At 38.0% G+C, this 14,265-nt stretch overlaps 1 protein-coding gene across 2 annotated transcripts in view; it reads right to left on the bottom strand.

Annotated features, from left to right (window-relative positions):
- Positions 1-14,265, bottom strand: part of DZIP1L (DAZ interacting zinc finger protein 1 like) — a 70,912-nt gene that overhangs the window by 44,111 nt on the left and 12,536 nt on the right. Inside the window, exons 1-3 of one of the 2 annotated variants that reach the window (XM_072613565.1) lie at positions 9,981-10,055; positions 4,442-5,005; positions 840-924 (exon numbers count right to left, since the gene is read on the bottom strand). In XM_072613565.1, the coding sequence (XP_072469666.1) occupies positions 840-924; positions 4,442-5,005; positions 9,981-9,983 (652 nt within the window). In that variant the 5' untranslated portion in view covers positions 9,984-10,055. Of the gene's footprint in view, positions 1-839; positions 925-4,441; positions 5,006-9,980; positions 10,056-14,265 lie in introns of those variants that run through there. The other variant, XM_072613566.1, reaches the window with a different exon arrangement.

Raw genomic sequence — 14,265 nt, 5'->3', positions numbered from 1 at the left:
TCAAAGTCCAGTGCAAGTCACGTCATCATTTTTCTGATGTCATGGTCCTCTCCAAAAATCAAAGACAAACACAACAGCCTCCACGTAGTTTTCAAATTGATATTCCTAAAGCACAGATCTGACTGCCTCACGCTTCTACTCAAGAAACTCCCCATTCCCTTAGAATAAAATACAGATTCCTCTATTTGGCATTTAAAACCCTTCACAATCTGGCTCTACCCTATCTTTCCTATAAACTGATAGGGTGCAACAGGTAGCCCCAAAACCCCACAGAATTGCTAACTGGGGAATATTACCAGTCTATCATCAAAAGAGCTCAGTTTCCCACCCTACTTACATTGTTCATTTAATCCTACCTGCCTCAGCATTTAAGTGCTTTTAGGTGGACATTTAGCTTACCCTTTCACCCAACAACAAGTATTATTCTATTATTCTATTTTATAGCTGATAAACAGAGCCTAAGAGACTCATCAAAGGTCATACAGCTTGTGGACAATGGAGTGGGATTTGAATTCAGATTCTCTAATTCTAAATCTAATATTCTTTCTACTACACCAAATGGTCTCCTCTGGCCATGGCAGATCATTTAATTCTCTCAGCCTCAGTTTCCTCATCTACAAAATGGGGATTATAATAGCACTGTGTAGTTTACAGGGATGCTGAGGAAAGCACCTTGTAGCCCTTTAAAGCACTATACAAGCTAATTTAAGTATTGTCTTCAAACTATCTTACTATTAAAACACAGCTTTGATTAAAACACAGCTCCTTAAAGGCAGGTTTGACGCCCACCTCCCTCACACTAAGGCCTAAGCTTTGACGGGTCAATAAATGTGGCTCACCAGACTGCTTGATCTCAACGTGTCTTCGCTGGATATGGCCTTGAAGATAAGAGTTGTTTATGAAAGCCTTGTCACACAAATGGCACTATATGTGAAAAAAAGAGGAAATAGATTAAAATAGATGACAAAATAATGGCTAATATTTGCACAAAACTTTATAGTCACAATATATTTTATATACATTTTTTTATTCCCATAACTACCATGTAAAGCAGGATTAGATTTATTATTCCTGTTTTACAGGTGAGTAAACTGAGTCAAAGGACTTTCTAAAAGTCACAGTAAGTAGCCTCACTTCTTCTTGGGCCTATGTCTAGTGATATTTCTACAAGAGAGAAGCCTAGGGTTTTCATGAAAAAAAATTCCTTTTTTCTTCCCAATACTGATAAAGGGCATAAAAAAGATAAAGCATAGACATTTAAACAATTTAGCAGTTTCTGGAAGAGATAGCAACTGCTTTGAGCTTCAAATCTGCCCGGTGACTGGTTCCACTGAGTACGCCTCCTGAGCTAGCAGCTACTGCTCAGGTGTTCCAGCCTCCTCCACAGCCTTCAGGATTGTGTCCCAAGCGTTGGGAGGAGAGGAGCGTGGTCACAGGCAGGAACAAGCTGGATTTGGTATGCCAAGGAAGTGGAAAGATAAGATTAGATTTTTTAGAATAACTTCCTTAGAACCAGAACGTGGCACCTGAGTCTTGGTGCAGAGTGCTGAAACAATGTGCTATTATCCCTGTCTCTTCAACTTACCTCAGTCGTGCTTCTGCCCCACTGAACATCAGTGATGTCCAGCATTATTTGTTTAATTTCATCACAACCTTGCCCCTTCCTAAGATGGCTTAATTTTGTATATATAATTACATATATATGCATATAGTATATTATACATATATAATCACATATTATATGTGATCATATGCATATATACAATAATATGTATGTATTTAATTACATTTGTGTGTATACCTTATCATTCTTGAAGATTCCATCCACCTACCTCATCACCATCCTCTGTCCCTCTGATTTGAGGATGGAAGCATGAAATTCTAAAAATCTTCCTTAAGGAAAGAGCTTAACTCAGACATCTCATTTCTCCCTTGGGTGCATTACTTTGGGACTTCTTGACTTTTCCATCTTGCTGCCCTATAGATTGTAAGCTCCTTAAGGGCAGGGACTATCATTCTTTTTTTCATATTTGTATCCCTAGCACTTGGCACAGTGCCTGGTATATAGTAAGTGTTTAATAAATGTTTACTGACTATATATACAATTATACCTGCTTAGATACAATTATATATGTGTATGTATAATATATACATATACAGGTACATATGAATAGATATGGATAGAGACTGAACCTGTGAATTCATTGATAAAGGGAATTTCCATATGAAGAAACTCTCTCCACAATAAATGAATTAAAATTAAATTTAAATTTTCTCTATATGTGAAGCTTAAAAAATTTCTAATTGGAATATAGGTTAGCACTTCTCTCATTAAGAATGGAAAAGTTCAGTGTATTTTTTTTTTACTACACATAAACAGTTAAAACAAAGCCTCCTACTTTGTGTCATTTAAGGATGTTTGGGTTCTAACATGGTATGGTAGAAGGCATGCTTGTCAGGTAACCTTGATTCAAATGGATCTTCTCTCATCCTCATGTATAAAATGGGGATTTTGAGCTGAGTGATCTGTGAAGTCTTTTTCCAGCTCTAAATCTATTGATATTTCTTGAGCTAAGTGGAGATGATAAGCCAGGGTTAGAAATCATTCCTCCAAGCTTACAAGCGCGCGCGCGCGCACACACACACACACACACACACACCCCTCTTATCCTATCTTTACAATTAGCACCCTTAAAAGCTATACATGAGTGAAACACCCCCAAAAAATCCATAAATAAGATCTACATAACTTCAAATACCAGACCAATTCAGAAAAAAAAAATATCTTCTCTAAAATTTCTGAGAAAAGAGAACTATGTAGGTCTAACTTTAAACTTTTAACCTTAAACAATTTGGTGGATGATCAGGTGCAATAAATGATCTCTAAGTGAAATGCCTGATGCCCCCAAAAGGATTGAGAGCACATTTATGTTCTACTTCATCCTCCCTATAGTAAGGATGACAAGAATGTCGTACTTATGTCAAAGACAAGAAAATGAAATTTTGTTGGACCTTTTGACAGTTTTTACAGCATGTAAAGCTATGTGTGTGCTTAATTCAAGGTTCTTGTGATTGTATGTTGTCATACCTTGTTAAGTGGTGAGAGAAACTATCTGAGCATACCCAGTGTAGGAGCTAAATCGTGTACCACAAACAGTGATCCATATGTCAAGACAATATGATTTTTAGTGATACAGCACAGACTGATATAACTACAAAATAGATCCTTTCTCCCTCACCCCTCTTTCTACATTCCTGTCTTGCACCCTAACTTCTTTCATGTAGGGCTATCCTCTGGGTTACTCAAAGCTCCCAGACCTACTCATGGCTGCCCTCCCTAGTTCAAAATTACTCTTTCCTCCTCCTCCTGCTCATCCTCCTCCTCCTCCCCTCTCAATGTTGCCAGTCTTTGCTAATGGTGAGGAAGTAAGAAATTTAACTCATCAATTACGCCAATTACATTATTTTATTGAAATAATTCACACTAAGGCTTGAAGTGACATTCTTAACCTTCCCAGGAGATTAGAAGACCTCATTAATAGTCTCTTATTGTTAAAATTAGGAATCAAGGTATTTTTGAGGAAGAGACCCTATCTAATGATGCTTTCCTACCCCAGATTGCTAACCCCTAATCCTTAGCCCTTTTCTCTTTTTCACTACAAAATAGGGTCAGAAACTTGGCACCTTTCTTGTAAAGGGCTTCTGACCTCTACTGTAGGATTTCCTTGGGGAATTTTTTTATGCCTTGAAAATAAACACACCACATTTCAATCATCCCTTTGCTATATGAATTGTCATCCATTTTCCAGTGATCTGGTGTAACAACTGAGTTTTTTCTCTAGTATAGCCCTGACTTCAACCTCCATACTATACCTTGCTCTCCTTGAACAATCTAAATTGGTAAAAAATCTAGAAGGGAACCTCAAGCATGAAGAGAGGATTCTTACACTTTCTTCTGGGTTGCCCTGGACTAAAATGACATAGCCAACATTTTTGTGATGAGCCTGTCCATCCATAACTGGGCTGGTTCTCAGGCAATAGCCATGGTAGACATTCATCCAGATTGGTAGAAACTATTTGTATTTACATTCTTCTGACCTTAGCCTTTAAGAACTCAGCATGATACAGTGGAAAAAAAAAACATTCACTGACTCTGGAGTCAGAGAATCTTTGGTATTTACTGCTGTATGATATTGAGTAATTCCTGGGCCTCAGTTTCCTCATATGTAAAATAAGGGGCTCTGACTAGATTGCTTCCAGCTCCAGCCCTATGATCCTATACATGCTAAAAGCATCCCTACAAACAAAACATTCAAGTTATCACTCATAAAACAAATGAAAAACCTTCTCTGGCTTTCCAGACAACACAACCAGATGAAAGACTTTAGAAACCTAGATCTGACCTATTCTGCCTTTCCACCTCCCATTTCTGACTCCTCACCTTGTGGTAGTTGCTGGCCCCAGCCTGTATCAGTAGCTGCTGCATGCTGAGCATCTTTTTCCGCCTCCGGCTCTCCTCCTTTACTCCCTTCAGTTCCTCTGCCTGCTTGCCCAGTTTCTGTTTAGTCTGCTCCTGCTGCTCTATAGTAGACTGGAGTTTCTCCTCTAAAGAGACTATATTGGCACTCAGGTAGTCCTGGGAATGTAGCAAGTACTCAATGATGAGCTGGGCCATCTTGAGAACTTTCAGGAGCACGGGGTCCACAGGCTGCTGGCAATAGGCACATCTCTCTGAATCCAGATTGCAGTAAGTGACACCAGTGATGTGCTCCTGTAAGGTGGTCACATCCAACTCCTGAGCTATTCGATCCACATCGATAGCACTTAAGCGCCTCCAATCCACACTCTCCCTCCTCGGTTGGAATTTGAATGCTGAGGTCCCATAGGTACCTGGAAACATCCTCCTAAAGCCACCTTCATGGGCAAGATGGTCCATGGATGCTGATAGGCCTGGCATAAGGACCTGGTGATTTCTTAACAAGGGCAACTGTAACAGGTAGAAGAGCTGGGAGAAAGTTAAAATAATGAAGCAAAATGCACTTACAAAGCATACCTTGTAAGAAAAATGAGAGCAAATTCGAATGAGATCAAAATGTGAATCATGATTAATATAAAAATTGTAGCTAAACAGATAGGGGTTTGAGAGATTAAAAAGTTCTTTAAAACTTAAGAGAACTAATAAAATGAAGGGGGAAAGGAGGAATGAAAGAGGAAATAAAATGGTCAATTTTAATTATACAAAATTGAAAGAGCGATTAGAAGGGAAACTTAACTGAGAAAAACTGACATTTTTCTGATAAAGTTCTGATATTACAAAGTATGGAGAGAACTGATAAAAATAAACAAACATATGCACATGTGAATATACGGCATTTTTGTCCAATCACTTTTCAGTCATCTGCCTCTTCATGACCCCATTGGAAGAGACACTGGAGTGGTTTGCCATTTCCTTTTCCAGATTGTTTTATAGACGAGGAGACTGAGGCAAACAGAGTTAAGTGACTTGCTCAGAGTCACCCAACTAGTGTCTGTACCAACTTCAGGTACAGCACTCTATCCACTGTGACACCTAGCTGAACCTGTATATATGTGTACTTATGTGTACATAAACACCTGTATGTATATCTACAACACATACACATATATGTACATACATGTTCAAAGGCCATGAATAAGTAATTCTCAAAAGAAGAAAGGCAAATTATCACCAAATGTCTGAAGAAAATTCTCCAAATCACTAATAATTTATAATCCCAATTAAGGTTCTACCTCCAGCCTTCAGGTTGGCAAACATGACAAAAGAGGAAAATCTCAATTACTATAGATATTAATGGAACAGGTACATTGATGTACTATTGGTGAATCTGCGACTTGGTTTAACCATTCTGAAAAACAATTTGGAATCATGCCCAAAATATTACTAAATTTTGCCTAACTTTTGAACCAGAAATGCCAATAACGTTTTTAAAATGAACAGTTTTGAAACACTTAAGAACTTTGATCAATAAAATGACCAAATATGATTTCGAAGTATCAGTTATGAAGGACCTACTAAAAAAAGATTAGGGACCAAAAGTGAAGAATGGGGCATACATTTTGGGGTATGGCAAATATGCAGATTTGTTTTACTTGACTACCCTTATTTCCTACAACAGTTGTGTTTTTCTTTTTTAATTTGTGGGAGGAAAGCAGGGATTTAGTGATGAAGAAAGAACAAAAGAAAAAAAGGCAATGGATCGCTTTTATTAAATGTATAGAAAAAACAGAGACAGACAAGCAAGACAGCTTTGAAAATAATGCTAAATTTATTATAGAGTTTTTTTTAAAAGCACAGCACATTCACAACATACTCGCAGTTTCATAGGTAATCCTTTCTTTTCTGCTTTTTATATTCTCTCCTTTTTTGTGTTGATTAAATTCTTAACATTTTTTTTATTTGAGGAACCCAAATAGTCACTCAACTGTGACTCACTCACCCTTTGGCCCAGCAATACTGCTATTAGGTCTATATCGCAAAGAGATTTGAGAGAGAGACAGAGACAGAGACAGGGACACAGACAGAGACAGAGAGACAGAAGCAGAGAGAGACAGAGAGACAGAGAAATAGAGAAATCATCCACTTCTAGTGACAATTTTTGTTATAGCAAAAGACTCAAAACAAGTTGGGTGCCCCTAAATCAGGCAATGACTTGAGTTGTAAATTGTAAGTGTTCCGTTCCTGGTAAGAGAGGTAAGAATGAGAAGGGGTACACAGACAGATTTGTGATAAATTATTCCCAATAGGAGGACACTACCATGAGTTGGAAAAATGGCAGAATGTGACTTCCATGTGGGTTCTGATTTTTTCATCAGTTAATTTGAAGGTTGTGGTCAGAATAAAGGTTAACAGCGGAAGCTTTTTGTTTGTACTACATAGAAAATCTGTCAGAAAGATGCTGGGGAAGTTACTAGGCACTCAGCAGAGTCGATAGGCAAGTGTTAATGCTTGTCTTTGATAAGGTTACCTAGCTAATTAAGGGCAATTAACCTATCAGTAGACACAACCAACTGCAGGAGCAGAGTTCCATACCAGATGTCTTTACTTCTGGATGTTTCAGAATTCAGAATTTAAAACTTTGTGATTTTAAAGTCTATTCTAGAAAGCCACATTAAAACATTATAAAAATCAATCAACATTCATTAAGCACATACTATGTGCCAGTCACTGCATTGCACACTGGGTATACAAAAAGAGGTAAAAAAAAAAAAGTCCCCATCCTCAAGGAACTCACAAACTAATAGAATAAATACTATAAATAAATATTTAGGGGGATAGTTTTCAAATCTTTTCTCTTAAGAATGTTTGTATATTGTTTATAGAATAGAATCATTATTTCAAAATGGCAGCCCAGAGGGCATCCTGAGGTGTCTCTTCTAAATTATGCCTAGTGGTTTACCCAGTACCCTGCTCCAAGATCTCCAGTGCTGGAAAATTCACTACCTCTTGAGTCACACTTTGTGATATCTCTAATTATGGAGATTTTTCTTTCATTGAGACAAAATTTCCTCTCTGCAATTTTTACCCGTTGCTCCTAGTCTCAGCTGTGAGACAAACCTGAAGAAATATTCCACAAGACAGCCCATAAGACATCCATAAGACCCTTATCATGACCCAATTAAGTCTTCTCTTCTCCAGATTAAACATACCCAGACCAATCAACCGATCCTCTTAGGGCATGGTTTTCAATTATCACATCATGGTAACGATGATTCTCCCTAGGACATGCTTCAGTGTATCGATAGATTTCCTAAAATGTCTCACCTGGGACTAAATCTAATACTCTGACCATGTTCTGGTCAGATCAGAGTGCCACAACAGGACTATTGCCTCTCTCATTCTGAAGATTGTGCTTCTGTTAATTCAATCTAAGTTCATATTCCTCTTTTGGTTGCTAGGTCACACTGTTGACTCATGTTGTGTTTGCAGTCCACTAACTTTCCCAAACCTTTTCATAAGTACTGATTGGTGTCTAGCCCCACCTCCGAGATTCTGTTGTTAGGCAGTTGATTATTTTTTTTCACCCAGGTGTAAGATTTTTAAATTTTTTAACATTTTAATTCATTTTACATATTGAATTTTATCTTCTTAAACTTGACCTGTTATTCTAACTTGCCACAATCCTTTTAGGACCTGTCTATAGTCCATCGTGATAGCTATCCACCTCAGGTTCATGACAGTAGCAAATTTGGCTAACATGTCATCTATACCTTCTTCTAAGTCCTTAATTTAAAAAGGCTAAACAGTATGAGAATAAGGACAGGTCTATGGACCCTTCACTAGAGACTTCCCTCCTGGTCAATGGATCACACAACAGTTCCTCAAGATTGCTCATTTGACCAGTTTGGAGTTACCCTGGTTATATTTTCATCTAGGCCACAAGATATACTCCTACTTTAATCCCATTGCTTCCCTACCTGTATGACGATTTTTTTTTCTTCTTCTATAGCTCCTCTTCCTTGTCTCACCACTATTAGCTCTATCTTTGCCTATGCAGCAATCCTAGTTTCTCTGTCCATTTTTCAATCAAGGGTAGGATTTACTTGTGTACGTGACTTCCTTACAATCCTCATTTGTGAAACCAGAACTATTCATAAACAACAAGCAATATTTAAAACAAGACAAATAGTGAACAGCCTCTAGAATCAGAGGAATGCTGTGTGTGAGGATTACAAGTAGCTTAGTTTTGGTTGAATTCTCAAATTATGAAAAGAGATAATGAGTAATAAGCCTCAAAAGGTAGGGTAAAACTAAATTGTAGACATCTTTAAATGCCAAATAAAGAAGTTGTATTTTTTTTCCTATAGGTAATAGGGGGCCACTGGAGCTTTTAGAGAAGGTGAGTCACATGCCCATACCTAGCTTTAAGACGACCACTTTGACAGGACAGTGAAGGATGGATTAAAAAGACTAAATGGATGGGGTTGGTTGAATTGCCTCCCCAGTAAGTATTATCCCAATGCTGCCTACACATTAGCATGACAATGAATATCTCTTCTCTCGTAAGTCACCTTTCCCTTAGACAACTCAGCCACTTTCATAGGTTCAGTTATCACTTCTATATAAATGGCTTCTAAATCTCCAGTCCCTTCCAAGTTCTAGTCCTAAATTTCCATCTGACACGTCCACTTGGCTCTCCCATTATCGCCTCAAACTAAAAATTCTTAAAAATGAACTTGTCATCTCCTCCCAAAATGAACTCTCCACCTCGTCATCTCCATTTCTATCAATAGTACCACTGTCCCAGTTACTCAAACCCAAAGCTTCAAAATCTCCTTTAATTCTACCATCTCCCTCATCTTCTTACAACCAGTCAACCAAGTTTGTCATTTTATCTTAAGTGACTCTCATATCTGTCCCTTTCTCTTTAGTAATGCTGTCCCTGCCTTAACCCAGTCCACCATTTGCTCATGCATGATAATTATAATAGTGTCTTTTCCCCGTCCAATCTAATCCCATCCAATCCAACCCCAACCCACAAGATGAATTTTTCTCAAAATGTTGCTTTGATCATACTGGATCTCTGCTCAAAAACAATTTCCCATTGTCTACAAGATAAAGTCCAAAGTCCTCATTTTAATATTAAGGACCCTCCACAACCTGGCCCCAGTCAGGTCCAACAACTCCGTTTTCCATTACCCTCCCTTACTAATCCTTCTGCTCCATCCAGAGTGATCTATTCACTGTTTCCCAAGTATAGGATATCTATATTGTTCATGTTTTATTCTACCAATCTCAATCCAAACCAGCTATAGCAAAGCATTTTGCAGGCCTTCGATGAAGATTGCCCATCAATACCTAGATACCTCTATCCCCCAGCTTCCCACTCCATTCCACCTCAAGAGAAAAGCCAACCAAGGTCACTATGACCAGATAAGTTCTCTCATATTCCTCCTTCACATATGACATTTTACAAAATCACTGTGGCTTCAATGCTACATACCATATTTAGAACAAAGCTGCAGTCTCCTATCAGCCAAGCCTCGGAAAGCCCAGCAACAACAAACCAGGTTGCAGAGCAACAGCACTGTCACTAAGTATTCAGCAGCGTCCAGAGGTAATAGGACACCTGCATCCTGCCTATTGTAGAGAGCCAGAGTGGCCCAGAGAATTTCAAGTCATTAATTATTCATATTTTGCTTTTTGAGTTTTTCCAGTGGTCATAAATACAAACTGATCACTAGACAGAATATTCTAACACACACAAATTACGTGATCTTGGGCAAACATTTTGTCTTCTCTAGGACTGGATTTTCTTATCTGTAGTATGGGTCTCTGTCAGACACATTATCAAAAAAGATCTCTTACACATACATACACACACATATGTTTGTGCATATATGCATACATATATGTATGAATATAGGATGCTCTTTAAATTGTAAAGTCTCCTACAAATAATTTCAACCTACACCATTGAGAGGAAGTTACAGAGGCAGATTTAGGTTCAGTGTAAGAAAAATTTCTCCACAATTAGAGCTTTCCCAAAGCAGAATGGGAAGGCCCAGGAGGTAATTGGTTCCCTTTCATTTGAGGCCTTAAAGAAATGGCTAAAATGACCACTTGTCAGGGATTCTGTAGAAAGAATTCCTGTTCAGATATAGATAGATAACCACTGACTTGGTCTGAGTGTCTAGACACTTGGTGAATTGTTATTCTTCTGGTTTTTCAGCAAATCTGCTTTTTTACTGTCATTTAAACAATAAGTAACATAAATCTTGGATATCTCTTCTCAGTCAAGACCTCTGGTTACCATTCTAAGAAATAAGCATCTTTACAAATGATATACTTGTTTCCTAGTACAGAGAATTCAGCACCATTATACAAGACCGTAAGAGACAAGAGAACATCTTTCAGATAGATAGTTACCCAGAAAACTTGAGATCCAGGAATTCTCCTTAGGTAACTCCCTATCATCACAGCACTCACCTCTACTTAACCACATCTTGCCTTCTTGCTGCTTCTTTTGCATGAACTGACAGAAGACAAAGCTAATTCTAACTGCTCCAGGTTACCTAGAAACCAAGCCACCAAGGAATAGAGAAGCCCTTCTCATTACTCAGGTTTCAGGTGCTTTATCATCATTAGGCTCCCTTATCCACATCCAAAAGTAGAGAAATAATGTAGGGATCATTGAACTGTCCTGAAGCCCTCCTATCTGCTTTGTTTTCTTTTGGAAAACCTGAAATTTTATGAAATATTTTCAGATGTTTGAGTTTCTTGAACTGTATAAAAAATTTCCCAACTTAAGACCAATTACCATTACCTAGGGCCCAAATTAATCAGGCTTTGCTATATGTGTATTCATATTAATAGATTTCATTTTCATGGAAAAAATTATTTTCTGTGTTAGCATGCTCATATTGCTCTATGATCAAGTGGTTCAGCTCATATTGTATTTTAAATATAATTTAGGTATTCATTAGGTTTCTATGGACAAAAAAAGTGTCACCAAATGGTCAACCTACTGGTGAGAAGATACCTCATGTTTAACTAGGACAGCCCATTGAAAGACAAATAAGAGTCTGTTGCTAGAACTAACAAAATTCCTTTTTATAAATTTAATATTTTATTGTTCCTCAGTTACAGGTAAAAACAATTTTAACATTCATTTTTAAAACTTAAGAGTTCCAAATTCTCTCTCTTCCTCCCTTCCCCTTCATTAAGAAGGCAAGTAGTTCAATATAGGTTATACATGTAACTTGCAAAATTTCTAGAGTCATCTGATATAGTAGATACAGAGATGGCTTCAAAGCCCTGAAGATCTACATTCAAGTTCTGCCTCTGACCCATACTGTCTTGGTGATACTAAGTAAATCACTGAATCTTTAAGTGCCCCAGACTATTGATGATCTTCTTGGTAGATGACACTTCCAACACTTCCCTATACCAATGAAATCAGAGGTCTAATCCCTATCCTATCAACTTGAAATATGTCCCTTTCTAACTGAAACCTTAGGTGTCTCTGGTTTATACATCAACATTTCATTAATATTTCCTGAAATCTCAATGAAATTTCTTCAAATAGGAAAACTTAACTTGCCTACTTGCTATAGGTATGGCTAGCTGTCATATAAGGTGTTGAGGCAGCTAACATCCAAAAGAGCAAGATGTGTTTCCTGAACCACCATATCCCCTTTTAGAAGAGTGCCAAGATTTTGGTGGCCACCACTCCTTGAAGAAGAATATAGGGTAGGAGAAGTAGGATAGTCTTATTCAGAGAGTTGTCCATTTCCTTTTTGTTCAAGGATCTGGTAAACCATGCAGAATTATGTGTCTATGACTGGCATACTACCCCCCCCCCAAAAAAAGGAGAGAGGATGAGTTACCCACAGCAACAGTCTCTACCTGTTAAAGGAGCTAGGGAGCTAAGGACAAGGCTTCATCATCATGGATCATGACTTTCAGACCAATGAATGGTCTTCCAAAAATGTCAGAAACTGAATTTTTAAGTCTTACCTAGAGACAGACAAGAAGGTCACTCTGGAGCTGCCCAGTAGCAAGACTGTAAGAATCTATTACAAAAATGGGACCTATCTTTCAAGCATGTGAAAATATTTAACATGGACAAGTATGTGGGTCACTCAAGGAACTCACTGTACTGCTAATATAAAGCAACTTTTTCAAACACATTGATTTTACTCTGAAAACATTTACAGCCTAGATGGTCATGCAGATGATGTGCAGATAGGATGTACTCCTTTGAAGAGAAGAGAAAGGCAGGCTCAGATGGGCATATCACCTTCAGAAAGCCTGCCTCAAATCTGGCATTTTGGACCCAAAAGAAGAATCTCACCATGGACGCCATCCTAGCAAAGTCTCTAGTTCTTTTACAGAGAGCCCTCAAAGATCCCCACCCTGGTAATATGCATGAGTGATGAGAAAGCAACACTGAAGCTGAAAGTGAAAACTGTCAAGTGTTTCAAAATATTGACAATTGTTCACGACAAGTTGGTATAACCACTGTACAATATAAAAGAAAGTGAGCCTTCCGAGACTCCATCCACACTATGAGGACATGGGCATGGTTGGAGATGCCAGAAGGGTCATGATCCTTATTACATGGGTACACCAGGGATTTACTTTCACAAGAGGATTGAGGAAGGGGATCAAATACAATAGCATTTACAGAGTACTTTGAAGTTTTCAAAGCACTTTATAGATATCTCATTTGATCCTAGCAACAACCCTGGAAGTTAAAAGCTATTATTACTCCCATTTTACAGATGAGGAAATTAAGGCTGAAAGAGATTAAGTGACCACCAGGATTACACAGCTGGTAAGTATGTGAGGTAGGATTTTAATTCAGATCTTCCACATTCTAAGTCCATTACTATATTCACTATGTTCCTCAGAGACTCCGGTAGACTAAATCTGTCTTAAAGTAATACCCAGGCACAGGTTTTATGTGTAACAAACATAATATAATGGAGCTAAAAGCAAAAACTGAAGTATTTCAGTGGGTAGAACATGAATGACATTTCACCTTCAAAGGATTTTTAAGTGCAAAGACCACACACAGAACAAGCTACCCACTAAGATTTGCCTTCCCCTACTTAAAATGCCTATGCCCTTTGAAGTTTGCCAGGCTCATTTAATATTCATTCAATAGATATTCATCACCCATTATGTGCAATAAATTCTGCTAGGGTCTGAGGGAGATACACAGACCTATCAAGTGTGGTCCCTGCTTCCAAAAAGCTTATTCTTCAGTAATCATGAATAGCCTTATACTCCCAGATAGATTCTGCTGAGATTGGTAACATCTGATGCTCTTCCTAGAACATTTCATTTTGGAGACTTCCTTTCAAACAATGACAACTTCCTATTAGGATCATCGCAATTTTATTTGTCTCTTTGGAGCCTTCTAGCTATCTAATCTCCTTTATCCTTCTATGTCATGCTGCTGCTGCCTCTACATCTCTTGAGTCTGGGAAAATCTTCTGAATCTGGCTGACATATATCTAACAAAATTCCTTTGAAATACTGTGTTTTCTACTAGTAACACTCTATTTTAACTTTTATGTGATGGGTAAATCAACATTGTGCCTTAAGTTGATGGATCAGTGCGTTTTTTTATAATGTGATTTGTTGTTGTTCAGTCATTTTAGTCAAGTCCAACTCTTTGTGACCTCATTTTGAGTTCTCTTGGCAGAGATACTGGAGTGGTTTGTTATTTCCTTCTTCAGCTCATTTTGTAGATGAGGAAACTGAGGCAAATAGGGTTA

Source organism: Notamacropus eugenii, chromosome 5 (assembly GCF_028372415.1).
Source record: "Notamacropus eugenii isolate mMacEug1 chromosome 5, mMacEug1.pri_v2, whole genome shotgun sequence".
NCBI classification, from domain to species: Eukaryota; Metazoa; Chordata; class Mammalia; order Diprotodontia; family Macropodidae; genus Notamacropus; species Notamacropus eugenii.
Note: the sequence above shows the minus strand (reverse complement) of the source record. Positions and strands in the feature narration are given on the sequence as shown.